The sequence below is a fragment of the Episyrphus balteatus genome, chromosome 1 (genome assembly GCF_945859705.1).
Source record: "Episyrphus balteatus chromosome 1, idEpiBalt1.1, whole genome shotgun sequence".
Classification (NCBI taxonomy): Eukaryota; Metazoa; Arthropoda; class Insecta; order Diptera; family Syrphidae; genus Episyrphus; species Episyrphus balteatus.
This window is the reverse complement of record NC_079134.1, coordinates 37,116,061-37,130,212: the sequence shown is the minus strand read 5'-3', so window position 1 is coordinate 37,130,212 and position 14,152 is coordinate 37,116,061. Positions and strand designations below refer to the sequence as shown.

Sequence of the window (14,152 nt, the reverse complement as noted above, 5' to 3'; positions counted from 1 at the left end):
AAATTTCTGTCGTTAAGTTTTCAGAGACATTATTTGCTTCCAAAGAAGAAGGAGTTGCTGCAGGAGATGGGGTCAATGTATTTGGTGTTGGCGAAATGATATTTTGTGCTGCAGTCAAAGACGAGCCGGGGTATGAAGTTTTTGATTTCACTAAAGAACAAGGAATGGAACTCACTTAAAAATTCCAATTTTGGTAGTAAATACCAGGATTTCCAGTTCCTAGCCCCAGCTCCAGATCTTGTCAGAGCATCTTCTCTTTTCTTTTCTCTTCGCAACTTTTCTTTAAGTGCAATGAACCTTTTTTTCAAGTTGCATTGCACTAAAGCCGGAAAAGTGCTGAGAAATTTGCTGGAAAATTCGTTTCTTCTTTTTCGAGTCGCGGAAATCATTTCGTGATTTATCCCAAAGCGTTGGGTTTTCTTGAATGATAGTAATCAAAGCTTCATCGTCAGCTTCTGAAATATAGATTTTTTCATGCATAAATTTAAAATTTAAATTCAACTTAACAGACCATTCCAAGTCCTTTCAGGATCCATTCCAGCAAACAAAACAATTAGCGTCAATTTAAGTATAGCTAAAAAATCTATGAAAGAAAACAATGTTAAATAATTTATTAAGTTAATAAAATGGTCTAAAATATTTAAAATTATGTTATATTTTTACTTACCGCTGTTTTTAAACTTGGGGTATAAATTTTGTTTATATTTCTTGACACTATTTTGAAATTGAAATTGTTTGTCAAAAGAGCTTTTTTTCGAAAAATGACAGGAACTATGTGATCGAGGAGCTACCTTACGGAAAGGATATAAAATATTATTTGAGTGTATTTGTTTTTAAAACTTTCTGAAAAGTGAAAGCTTGGTCCTGTTCAAGCTTTTTGACTAGGATACTTTTTAAAAATGAAAGAGAGATATACAAATGAGTTACTAGGGGGAACAAGAAAAAACATCGTGTTTACTTTTTTGTACTTTTCTGACTTTGTGTTTTGATGTAGTTCAGGCTTAAGCCTGAACTACATCAAAACACAAAGTCAGAAAAGTACAAAAAAGTAAAAAAGCTCAAAATATAAAAATCACATGTATATTTACCTGACATCTATTGGAAAAAAATTAATTAAAAAAGCTCTTTTGTTTTTGAAGTTTTAAATTTCAAATAAAAAATAAATCTCAAATCAATTAAAATCATTTAAAAAAAACTTGAATTGAATTCCGACTCAACAAAATGGTAAGAGAATTAAAATAATAATGCACAGATTATTATTTAACATTGACTAAAAATATTTTCAAGGAAAACGAATTAAATAGGTTACAAAATGCGGCAAATCGCATTTTAAATATAGTGCAAGTTGTTGACGCATTTGAAAATGCGACGAGCTCTAAGCGAAGGTGGTCGGTTCATCCAATTAATCAAAACCGTGTTAACCAAGGTGACTTTGTTAACTTGTTACAAGAAATTCTTGAGTACGACGAAGAAAAGTTCTTCAATTATACAAGAATGGAAGTTCCCCAATTCAACTATCTGCTTAACTTAGTTGAACCTCATTTGACCAAATTCAGCAATAGGTTAGGGCTTCCGGTTGCATTGCGCTTATTTGTAACCTTGAGGTATATTTTATAATGTATACATTTAATTAATAATTGTGTTAAGGGAAACATTGCTTATAGGTTTCTTTCAACAGGGGATAGTAACAGTTCTTTGGCCTATGCGTATCGCATAGGTAAATCAACTGTACAAGCTATAATTCCGGAAGTGTGTGAAGTTCTGTGGACCGTACTAAAGCCAATATATTTGCCAAAAAAAACACAAAGTGGTTGGCTGCAAGATGCACATGATTTCCATCAAACCTGGAATTTTCCACATTGTTTGGGTGCAGTGGATGGAAAGCATATTTCCATTCAAGCACCAAGAAAAAGTGGATCGCTGTACTTTGACTATAAGAAACATTACAGCATGGTATTACTGGCAGTTCCAGATGCCAATTACAAATTCACCTACGTGGATTTTGGGGCGTTTGGTTCACAGAGCGATTCTGGTATATTTACAAATAGTACTTTTGGAATGCTTTTGGAAAGGGATCAAATGAATTTTCCAAGTTCTTCTCCTTTACCTGGAGGTAAAAAAATGTAAAATTAACTTATTAAAGGTTTTAAAAGATTATCTTATCTTTTTAAAGATATTTTCTTTCTTCAAAATAATAAGACTTTATATTTGTTTTTATAGAAACTTTGAATTTGCCATATTTTATGGTGGGAGACGAAGCTTTTCCACTAAAAAATTATTTGATTACACCAGTGGAAGGTATTTGGAAGACAGTAAATCTTATTTTAATAAGAGACTTTCTAGAGCACGCCGCGTAGTAGAAAATGCGTTTGGCATATTAGCTTCTAGATGGAGGATATATCAACGTACTATTATAGCTAAACCAAATACTGTTGACAAAATTATAAAGGCCACTGTTGTTTTACATAACATGCTATGTGAAAGCAGCAAGCACAAATATGCCCCAAGTGCTTTTGTCGACAGACAGCATGAAATGGATGGCATTTGGATTGATGGAACCTGGAGAGCTAATGTAGGTTCATCACAACTGAACAGAATTCCTGCAACATTACGCTTGGGTCCGAGAAACTCCACAGAAACGGCTTTAAATTATAGAGAGTATCTTAAAGAATGGATAGGTATATAATAACTAAATAAATAAAAAAGCCATAAACTGTTATTATTGAGATTTATTTAAGTTCTATGAAAGGCAAAACAAAAAGTACCTAAATATTACAGGTTTTTAATCTATTTCAACTTAAACTCCCAGAAGATATCTAACACTTTTTTTATAAATTGTGTTTTTACGATAGGGTCCATCTCAACCGCTTCTTTAGCCATGTAATCAAAGATTTTGAAGTGGTTTGTTCTCATGTCTTCTGGTTCAGATACCGACTGCGATTTTGGTTGTGAAACACTTTCAACTATTTTTCTTATAGCTTCTCGACTCTCTTCATATAATGCTTCCCGGATTTTGTTAGCGGATTTTGAATTGTTTGGTGGACACCTTTCGTTGTCTGTTTGAGAAATTTCTGTCGTTAAGTTTTCAGAGACATTATTTGCTTCCAAAGAAGAAGGAGTTGCTGCAGGAGATGGGGTCAATGTATTTGGTGTTGGCGAAATGATATTTTGTGCTGCAGTCAAAGACGAGCCGGGGTATGAAGTTTTTGATTTCACTAAAGAACAAGGAATGGAACTCACTTAAAAATTCCAATTTTGGTAGTAAATACCAGGATTTCCAGTTCCTAGCCCCAGCTCCAGATCTTGTCAGAGCATCTTCTCTTTTCTTTTCTCTTCGCAACTTTTCTTTAAGTGCAATGAACCTTTTTTTCAAGTTGCATTGCACTAAAGCCGGAAAAGTGCTGAGAAATTTGCTGGAAAATTCGTTTCTTCTTTTTCGAGTCGCGGAAATCATTTCGTGATTTATCCCAAAGCGTTGGGTTTTCTTGAATGATAGTAATCAAAGCTTCATCGTCAGCTTCTGAAATATAGATTTTTTCATGCATAAATTTAAAATTTAAATTCAACTTAACAGACCATTCCAAGTCCTTTCAGGATCCATTCCAGCAAACAAAACAATTAGCGTCAATTTAAGTATAGCTAAAAAATCTATGAAAGAAAACAATGTTAAATAATTTATTAAGTTAATAAAATGGTCTAAAATATTTAAAATTATGTTATATTTTTACTTACCGCTGTTTTTAAACTTGGGGTATAAATTTTGTTTATATTTCTTGACACTATTTTGAAATTGAAATTGTTTGTCAAAAGAGCTTTTTTTCGAAAAATGACAGGAACTATGTGATCGAGGAGCTACCTTACGGAAAGGATATAAAATATTATTTGAGTGTATTTGTTTTTAAAACTTTCTGAAAAGTGAAAGCTTGGTCCTGTTCAAGCTTTTTGACTAGGATACTTTTTAAAAATGAAAGAGAGATATACAAATGAGTTACTAGGGGGAACAAGAAAAAACATCGTGTTTACTTTTTTGTACTTTTCTGACTTTGTGTTTTGATGTAGTTCAGGCTTTAAGCTTGCAAACTGTTTTTATAATTTATTTATTTGCGTTGTTGATAGATCGTCGCTTGAATGCTATCTTGTTCAATGTTAATTTTTCAAAATTTTGTGAAATTGATTTTTACAGTTCAGAATGAAAATTTTAGTTGATATCAGAAAATTTTTGTTTTTGAATGATTTTTTTTCTGCAACCCTTGACAATTTTATTTTTAAAACATGTAATAGAAATAGTTTTTCTATTATTTTGAATTAGTTATAAATTAAAATAAAAAATAAGTCATTTTGGATATTGGACAATGGCATATGAAGTGAGAAAAAGTTTTCAAAATATGTTGGATATTGAACAAAAAAACTCAATATTGAACAACATAGAAGAAAACACAAACAAAAAAAAACATAAAGTGGATTGAGTATAATTGAACAAAAATAATGGTTTTATGGTTTAAAGCTAAAAAGAATTTTGAGAATACTTTAAAATCAAACACTTTTTTCAAATAATATGTGTTAAAATAAAAAGGCTATTTGTTTCTCAATTCAAATCTTTATTTTTTCAAAAGGTTAAATTAATTTTTTAGGAACGTTAAACAAACCAGAAATTCTTTTTCTTTAATTTAAGTTCTTATTTTGAACTTTCTAACAGGAAATACAAAAATAATTAAAAAAAAACAACAAAATAGACATGAGGGAAGTTCATACGCATAGTGAACAAAACATCAACAAAAGTGGATATTGGACAAGATAGAAATTATGAAATTCTTTTTTTTTAAATATACTTCTATTTGTTCAATGTAACACAAAAAAGATAAAAAGGAGTTTATTGAAATCAATGGCCTTTAGAACAAGACAGTATCCAAGTGACGAAATATTTACAAAATACAAATATAAACAATTGAAAGTGTATTTAATAAATTTTTTATGAAAAACAACAATAAAAATTTCTTTTGTCGGTCGAAACAAAAGGTGTTTTTAGAGAAAGATTTTGGTTTGTGTGATTTTGGTTCTCGTCTGCATTTATTGATTAGAGAAATTTACACTTTAATTAAACAAAAAACGTAAGATTTCATGTAACATTGATTAATCTTACGTTTTTTGAGTAATTAAAGTGTAAATTTGAATAAATAGGCTAAAATTGTAAACAATAATAAATTTTTTTTTTTCGAATTCCAGCTTTTTTCATTTTTTGAATTTTACTAGAACATGTTCTATAGTATACTAATGTAAAATTTTTTTTACACCATCAGAAAATAGGCATTTTAACAAACGAAATGCCCACCGACTTTTTGAAAAAAGCTGATATTTTGACACGTGAATTTTCGATTGAAAATTAGGGTGTTTTTTGGTATTAAGTCAAAATAAGGTGAACAAATTAATATTTTAAATCAAATAAATTACAGTGTATTTGGGACATAATAAGGTAAGTTTTCGCCAAATTTCGTAGAAAAATTTTTGTTTTTGAAAAAGATTAAAATAAAAAACCAAAAACTCGGTTTTTTTTAATTTTTCACATAAATTTTGAGGTTATGTGAAAAAATTGTTGATACAAAAGTTGTAGATCTTTTTATTGCCTACAACTTTGCCATACAACTTTTTTCTATAGGATTTGTAGTTTTGCCGGAAATCGAGATATACCATTTTTTACCATTAAAAACTCAACCCACCCACTTCCCGAACTCGGCTCGCCCGTAATTTATTTTTCCTTTAATTTTCATCATATTCACCTCCTTTTCCAATGGGTTTCATTCTACTATGATTTTTTTTGGTTTCAAAAATTATCGACCCTGGTCTATTAACTCTTGGTAGTGTTTAATTTTTCGAAGAATTTTGTTCACTTTTACTCGAAAAGAATCTAATTTTGTTGCTGTAAAAAGGTCTAAAACGCTTGCAAATAGGCTAATATTTTTTATTGGTGAAAAAAATTAGACTCTAATTTCTTCCAATTATATGGAGCAACGTCTTGAAATATTCCTTTCGAAGAAAAAAAGTTTCCGTTACGTGACAAATAAGTTGCCTTTTCAATCGTCAGTTAGGCTATCAGAAGAATAAATTTCAATATAAAAAATTTTATTCCTAGGAATAATCTCTATCTGAGGTTTATATGACTATTGAAAAATTGGCCCTTAATGTATAAATTGATTAAACAAACATTTCGTTTTGTGTACTTGTGTACTTTTTGTATATAATTTTTAAGCATAAACTAAGAAATTTAAATTGAGGCATAATTTTTTTTCAAGTGAGGCATAATTTTGACTGAATGGGTTGGCAACGCTGGGTGTGCTGTACAAGGACCCTGGCTACGACTGAGATGCTCCGACACGGATAGTTTTCAGCTCCACTCCAGAGGGACACGACGCACAATGGGGCAAGATACCCCAAAAGTTGAAATCAATTATTCATTTACGAAATTTAGTTGGCTGAATTATATTTGTTACGTCATAATATGTTATAAATCGATGAGCCCGTGCTGCAAACACGAAAAAGCATGAATCTACCTTACGTTCCACTTGTCGTTAGCTATGTGGTATAGATTGGAATTTCATATCATATGACGCCAAGTCCAACTTAAGATAAAATTTAGTAGGTATAGTAAATTTAAAAGTTTATGTCCTGAAATTGAACATTGAAAGAGGATTTCTATAAATTCAATCATTAAATAGGGTAAATAGGGGTAAAATGACATGGTAGATAAAAATGTATTTTCTAAACGGTTAGTCGTAGAAAGTTGATTTTTGTTAACCTGTTGGATGAATTTGTTGGAAGAATGGATGAAATGTTGAAAAATTTCTTAAACATTTTAGTGCTGAGTTATGAATAGTTTTTTTTTTTTAAACAATCCAAGTGGTTATTATAAATAGATAAAGGATTTTTTTTCGCCGAATTTTGAAATATTCTAATGGAAAGATAATAATTAAGACTCTCATGTGGATTTTTTCTTAAGGCCATGATTTTTTAAATATGAATTTTTGAAAAACAGCTATTTTTATATGGGTATTTTTGAGTGGTATTTTATTTGTAGGAATTCTTGAAAGCTTTCAAAGAGTTCTAAACCATATATAACTTAGAGGAGAAATTGATTTACGTAGGTACGTGTGCAAAAATTTGGATTTCTAAAATGATTTTTCACCGAATAAAGGCAAAAAATATTTATTTTGCCCCATTGTTTTTGACCGTTTTTCATCGTTTTTTATTTTTATTTATATTTTTTTTTTATGGATTAAGTTAATAAGGAAGTGAGATATTTGTTTGTAGTGCTATAATAAATTATGCAATAGTTTCGCCAGATTTTAAAGTTTCCTATTTAAGGACTAAAATATTATGCTATTCCCATAAGAAACTTCATTTCTCTCGAAGAACAGATTAGAATTAAGTGAGGATTTTTAATTGAAGAATATATTCTTATTTTTTTCAACCATATAAGATTATGGAAGCAACAAATTACATGTATTTTAAAAACCTTCCTAATAAACCTGGATCAACCGACTCTTTCGATTCCATGTTTAATCAGAATTATTAAACTGTTATTTAAACAAAAACGGCAGCTAGTACAATACAATTAAAATACAACCAATGTGACAACTTCAAGTGCTCGTTTTGCAGTGAGAAATCATGCTTCAACGTAAAATAAATGCAGTTTTGATGCATTGGAATGTTATATAACTAAAAACTAACAAAAAACACTGATATTTTTTGTTTTATTTTTTTAATTAATTCCAACATTGCCATATAGGTCGCCCCACTGTGCGACACTATTTATAAGGTGTAGTTGGTGCACAAAAGTGGAAGGCGCCGCCGCATAGAGCGATATTGATTAGTTTGAGAAAAAGTTCTCTTCTAAACTGACCAAAAATAAAGCCAAATAAAGCCGCACGCAAATCGATTAAAAAACCCCTACAAATTTTAAGAGATTTGAAAGACTTTTCATACAATCCTATTTTTTCTTTATTCTTTTAATGACCCTCTGTCAAACCGAAAATCATAACACGAAGGGAAATACAATTCCAATACAACTTCAATGCTGTATTAAGAATATTAATCAGTACAAGAAACAATTCAAACATTAAACTCAATTATACATTGATTATCCTCCCCCAAACAACAATATATAATGTTTGAACAAGTAACAAGAAAATGTCTCTAATATCTATCAATAAAATTGTATTCATTATTGGCAACGATGTTAAACAAATTGCCCTCAACACCCACGCACCCTATACTCTCTATACTTTGTATATTAGTCCTTTATTATCCTGCCTGTGCATCTCAAAAATAGTCTATATAACTGAAATAATAAATTTTCTAGCATTTCAATACAACATATCGCTCAGCACAAGGGAAATTGATCTTTATCCCCGCACTAATTTATTACTCTTTACGTACTACAATAGAATTCTATTATAAATGTAAGTCCCAGGGAAGTCCTTTTTGAAGATAATACTCGTATGCACAAGAATGAAAAATACTCCTTTTTTCTGTGAAGTAGATTGTATATTAAAGACAGACGACGACACTCACCACATACTACTTACTCCTCTTAAATTTAAATGAAACAGAGATAAAAGTTTTGAAAATGTACAAGGAGTAGCAAGGATGCGCACACATTGAACAATAAATGCAACGATCTGCAACAAAAACTAAATCTTCAATTATCTTTCGCTACATTAGGCATCGAATAAACTAAAAACTAAAAGACTTCAATGAGGACGACAATGAGCCAAAAAGCTGTTTTGCATTTTTTTTTTCTTTTTATGAATTATTCAGGCGCGGATAAGGACATTTGAGTCATGAATGACGATGGAACTAGACAGAAAGAGAAGATACAAACTAAACAATAAATACTTTGTTAAAGGCTAAACAAAAGAGTATAAATGCACTCATTGCACCTTATTTTGCATCCACACCTGAACATTTTAGTATTTATGCAGTTTGTATATTTGTATATGAAACAAATGAATAAGGACGAATTATTAAGATTATACAAAAGCCCTCTTGGTGGCAGCCTTATCTCCCATTTGAAGCTCTCAAAAGTTCTCGAAAGTTGCCTATTCTCTTCATCATATTGAAGCTAGTAGGTATAGTCCTTTTAGGACGTGCAAACTGAACACTGCATCGTTGTCCTTCACGACAAATGTGAATTTTCAACTTCATATTTGCTTTCTCTATTCACCCATCTATTTATCTATCTATCGTCCTTTTCAGTTCATCTTTATATCGTTCTCTAGTCTTCTATATGAAAACCGAGAAAACCAAAAACAGGATAACAATAATAATTGTGAATTAGAATTGGACAGCGGCCAAATTTTAATTGGTTTTGTTTCAACAGCCTATATATAGTATAAAGACAGTATGGATGTGTATGGACACCCCAAGGACCAAGGACATTGTAGACTTGTATAGATGCAGAAGTAGCAGCAAAAAGGACCTCCCCTCATTTGTTCTAAATTAAAGTAATAGTTTTCCGGCACTGGCACCATATAAGCACTGCTGTTGCATTATCATATCCTTGGCGAGATTTCATAATGAAATTCTATAGCCTATGTTTGAAACAAGAATATACTTTCAAGGACCAACTGCATATATTAATTGTTGCTGTGGTTGAAATGAGATTATTTTCTACTTTTAGATGCTATTTTTTTTTTTCTTTTCCAACAATATAATAGGCCTTGGTAGACCTTTTGCACATAATATTTCGACTGCAAAGATTACCCAAATGCCAAGCAAGGATTTTCCTAGGGATAACACAACGCAAGTGCAAGTCATCATTAGAATGCACAACATTCAAAAACCAAGGACAACGAGCAAGAGCATCTTGTAATTGCATCAGTGTTTTTCAACTGAGAAGGAGGTTGAGTTTTTTTTGCTTGTTTCTGATGCTATGTTCATGGTGCTGCAGTATAGAACATTGAAATTTTGGAGTTAATTCAGAGTTTTGGAATAATTTAGTAAGACTAAAGAAGATAGGGTAGGTTTTGTGTGTTTGTTGTCGTCCTTAATGGACCGTGCGTCGTCGTCGTCTGAATGAATGGAGGTATAGCTCTTCGAGGGCTGTTACATAGTTTTGCTCTCGAACTAAATGACCTATGAAGGAAATTGCATATAAATTTTGTGCATAACCTGCCCACCTGTCTTTTGGAAACAACAATTTTCAAAAACAAAAAAAGGAGACTGAAGGACAATATATATGGGATGGAGGGTGCTTCGAAAGGACATTTTTTTTTTGTCTTTGGTGTTTCCATTGCATTCAGTTTGTGAATGAAATAGAAGGTATAGTTATGCGGATGCGGTGTACTAAATGGTTCATAGTTCATTGAGCTTAAGCAAATTTATTTTTTTTGTTGAGCTTTTTGTTTTTGTCTACGGGAGTACCTAAATACCTACCTTACGGTTGTTTTTCGTGAAGGGCATATATGGTGTCCTGTATTTTGTGATTCATATATTTTATGTGGTTGTACTGTTGTTATTTAAAGACTTAGATAAATAGTTGAAAAACATTAAGTTTTTGAGTTTGCACAGAGTTTCTGTTTATAGGAAAACACTTTTGAGGCTTTTTGTGATGTTTTAAATTATGGTTTAAACAGACGAACGTAGTTGGAGCGGAACCGAAAATCAAACAGGCAATAATAATTAAAAACCTTAGAGTCCAAAACTCTTTAGCTCTATAATACGAAGTTAACTTTGTTAAAAAAAAATAAAATGCACTACTGGGTCGCACGAAGTTGCTCTTAGACTTCAAGTTGCTTAAATTTTTAAGACTTTTTATATAGAAATTTGAGAAATGTAGGTATATAAAAACAAAACAAAAAATAAAACTACATCTGAAATCAAATTGGCAAACAAAACAAGTAGGCAGTTTTATTTGATATATTAAGGTGCATTTTTAGTAAAAAAATTTCAAAATCGTTAGAGCCGTTTTTTTTAAAAACTAATTTTTTATAAATACTTTTTTGGAAAAAAGTTTTAAAATAAAATTGGTATGCCATTTTTTAGAAATCACTAATCAACATCTAAAACCAAAATTTCAAATAATGCAATGTCCCGTTTTCGAAAATTTTATTTTTCAAAAAAAATTTTCAAAATTTTTTAAAATATCCAAAAAATATTTTTTTCAATGTTTTATTTTTGACTTATATTAAAATTATATAAATGCTTTTGTATAGAAAATTTCGTTGAAATACTATAAGCAGTTTTGCAGAAAATCAGATTTGAAAAAAGCGGTCCTATGGCAGGTATCGTTAACCCTCTTTAGGCACACCTATTTTTTGCGAATTTGGTTTATACTTTTTCATGTCGCTAGAACTTTTTTCGCTCTCACTATTCGATAGAGAATCACATATTGAATTGATGTAGAATATTCCGAGGAATTCGATTATTGTATTCACAATTCCAAAAAAATGTATTATCACCATTATAAAGACACTTTTTTGCACCCGAGTTATGTATAAGTTACATTCTCCACCTTCGCTTTTAGATATCCGGTTAGCGGATACTTTTAATTCTTAGCATGAGAATTATTATTTTCCCATATAATAATTACTCATAGTTTGCACGTTCCTTCACGGAGCGAACAATGTAATTCAAGTATCTCCTATTTTTACCGACTTCCAAAAAGGAGGAGGTATTCAATTCGTCTGTATTTATTTTTTTTTTTTTTGTGTTTGTTACCTCATAACTTTGGACTAATTGAACAAATTTTGGTAATTATTTTTGTATTGGAAAGCTGATGGCTGCAATGTGGTCCCATTTAGTTTTGGCCATAGGAACTATTACAAAAACCATAAAACCCAGTTTTAATCCATGGAAGTCGGTTTTGTTTTTTTTGATAAAAATGATTATGTATTGTATGGTCATTTTGCTGACCAAACATATTAAAATAGAAACTAGGGCATCTTGGAAAATCTCTAGAAAGTAGTTAGTTAGACATTATCGTTAACGGATTTAAACTCGTATTAACAATAACACTAAATTCATTATTTTATTATTGTGTAAATTGTTTGTTTTTTTTTTTTTTCATCATTTTGATTAACAAAGTGATGTTAATCCTGTGTGCCGACAGAGGGTTAATAATGATTTTCAAAAAAAAAACTCTTAAAAAGATAAACCTTATTTAAAAACTAACATTTCAATTTTTTTAACAAAATCGCTGGAGCCGTTTTCGAGAAATTACACTTTTCCGAAATTTTTATATTACAGGTGCCGTTGGTCCAAACAAATTAATTTCAAAAACCTTGGAAAACGATAAATCATCGGCGTATTATGGACACGCAATCTGTGTTGAACGCAACTTAAGTCCATTTTAGCTACTGAAGTGCTTAAGCTCACGGCCTTGCCACTAGAGACTAGACAATGAAGTAAGGGGTGGCAGATGAACCGCTTTTGCCGGGACAGTTCCAATGTTTGACCCAGTTGTGATATCTGCCTTCTCTCTGATTTATTTTCGACATTATATTCTTTTTACCGTCTTCATTCTACTATAACAACTTTAATTCCATTTAAGAAACAGTGTTATTAATCACACACAAATGTTGTTTTTGCCAAACTAAAAAGTCAAAAATTTTACATATGATCAGAATTTCTAAAGTAAAACATTTTTATTTTCGTTATTTATGAAATATTCTCAACAATGTTATACCATTTTGAAAAGAAAATTGAACACACCAACTTTTAAAGTAACTTGCCTAAATATCGTAGTGCATTTTTTTTACACTACGATTTATTGAATTAGGGTCATGTAAAAAGTTTGAATTTTTAGTTGGGCAAAAAAGTGATATTAGTTTTAAAATTGATGCAGCCGAGTTAAAATTTTTGAATGCTCTTGTTAGCAAGGTTATTCAAGGTTCCGTGGCAAAATAAAAATTGAGAAAACTTAAAATTTGTAGTCACGGCACATGAAAACCCGTCACAGGGTTACTATTTTTTCTTTTTTTTTCGAATGCTCATAATTCCCAAAATGTATGGCTGCGATTTTTTTTATTATTTTTCTTATAACAGTCACTACCTACCCTATCTACCATTTAGGTTTCGACGTAAACTATTGGTATATTAAAAAAAAAACGAAGATTCGTATTTTATTTCAATTCTTAATTTATTATTTATTCTTAATTTAGGTGCCTAGGAATTAGTTTTCAAATCAAATTTCTTCAATTTTAAAAATTTCGATTATATTTTAATGTTTTTTTTTTTTTATTCAAATAAGGTTTTTAAAAGACGCGGTATTCGTTTTAATGAGCCGTCTCAGCCGCAATATGCAAATGCAAAGAATAAGCAAGACGCATGCATTTTGTAACTTTTTTTCTGACAGCAAAATTATAAAGCTGACATTTTTAAAGATAGGAGAGAGTCTCAGCTAAAAGCTGATGTAAGTTCTTATAACCTTTAACTCTATCAAATATTATACACTTTGGCTTAAAAAAAATGATTTTAATGTTTTTTAGCACTTGAGTAGGGCTTGTCTGCATTTGAGAGGTGGCGACCAATGTTTTTTTTAGAAAGAAGAGAGTATTATCTAAAATATGGTGTATAATTTAGCTTTCTATTGCATAAAAAAGTTATACTGTTTTGTTCAAAGAAACATTTTTTTCAGTGTTGTTATCATTTGAATAGGGTTGCCACATTTGTAAGCTTACATTCTTTATATTATTTTATTAGTTTTGACTTTCGTTTGGCATTTCAAAAATTTTTGTATATGGCCAAAGAACAAAAATATGAATGTATTAGTTATGTGACAATTTTTCCTTTAAAATAGGGTTGCCACATAGAAATTCCCATTTTAGAAGTGGCAACCCTATTTTTTTTTATTTTCAGTAGGTATCTGCTTATCTTTCTTTTGACATCAATTTTAACCTCTAACCTTATGAGTTAAGTAACTCGACCCACGGTAGCTTCTCCTACTATTAAATAATTTTTTGGTGTTTCCTTTTCCTCATTACGTACCTAAACTAAATTTTCGTAGAATTCATAACAAAATTTTAAAAAGTGTACCTATTCATATTATATGCAAACATAAATACCTATTCCACTTTCCACGACCCTCTCTATGAATTTTATAGGTCTATTAATTTTGATACTTGCTTTGTTAAGGATCTAGGAAAAAAAAAAAAGAATC

At 30.5% G+C, this 14,152-nt stretch overlaps 3 protein-coding genes across 3 annotated transcripts in view; 2 read left to right on the top strand and 1 right to left on the bottom strand.

Moving 5' to 3' along the window:
- Positions 1 to 14,152, top strand: part of LOC129907024 (RNA-binding protein FUS) — a 101,663-nt gene that overhangs the window by 27,176 nt on the left and 60,335 nt on the right. The window lies entirely within an intron of this gene.
- On the top strand, positions 1,139 to 2,357 carry LOC129914719 (uncharacterized). The gene is made up of 4 exons (XM_055994104.1): positions 1,139 to 1,224; positions 1,288 to 1,604; positions 1,665 to 2,113; positions 2,221 to 2,357. The coding sequence occupies exons 1-4, from the start codon at positions 1,222 to 1,224 to the stop codon at positions 2,355 to 2,357; spliced, it is 906 nt and encodes a 301-aa protein (XP_055850079.1). The 5' UTR covers positions 1,139 to 1,221.
- Positions 2,788 to 14,152, bottom strand: part of LOC129914625 (kinesin-like protein KIF15) — a 28,664-nt gene continuing 17,299 nt past the window's right edge. Inside the window, exon 4 of the mRNA XM_055993991.1 lies at positions 2,788 to 3,215. Coding sequence (XP_055849966.1) covers positions 2,788 to 3,215 — 428 coding nt within the window. The remainder of the gene's footprint in view (positions 3,216 to 14,152) is intronic.

Coding starts and splice junctions, on each gene's coding strand:
- LOC129914719 (XM_055994104.1), top strand. Junction 1,605..1,664: donor CGCTTATTTGTAACCTTGAG/GTATATTTTATA, acceptor CATTGCTTATAG/GTTTCTTTCAACAGGGGATA. Junction 2,114..2,220: donor TTCTTCTCCTTTACCTGGAG/GTAAAAAAATGT, acceptor TTGTTTTTATAG/AAACTTTGAATTTGCCATAT.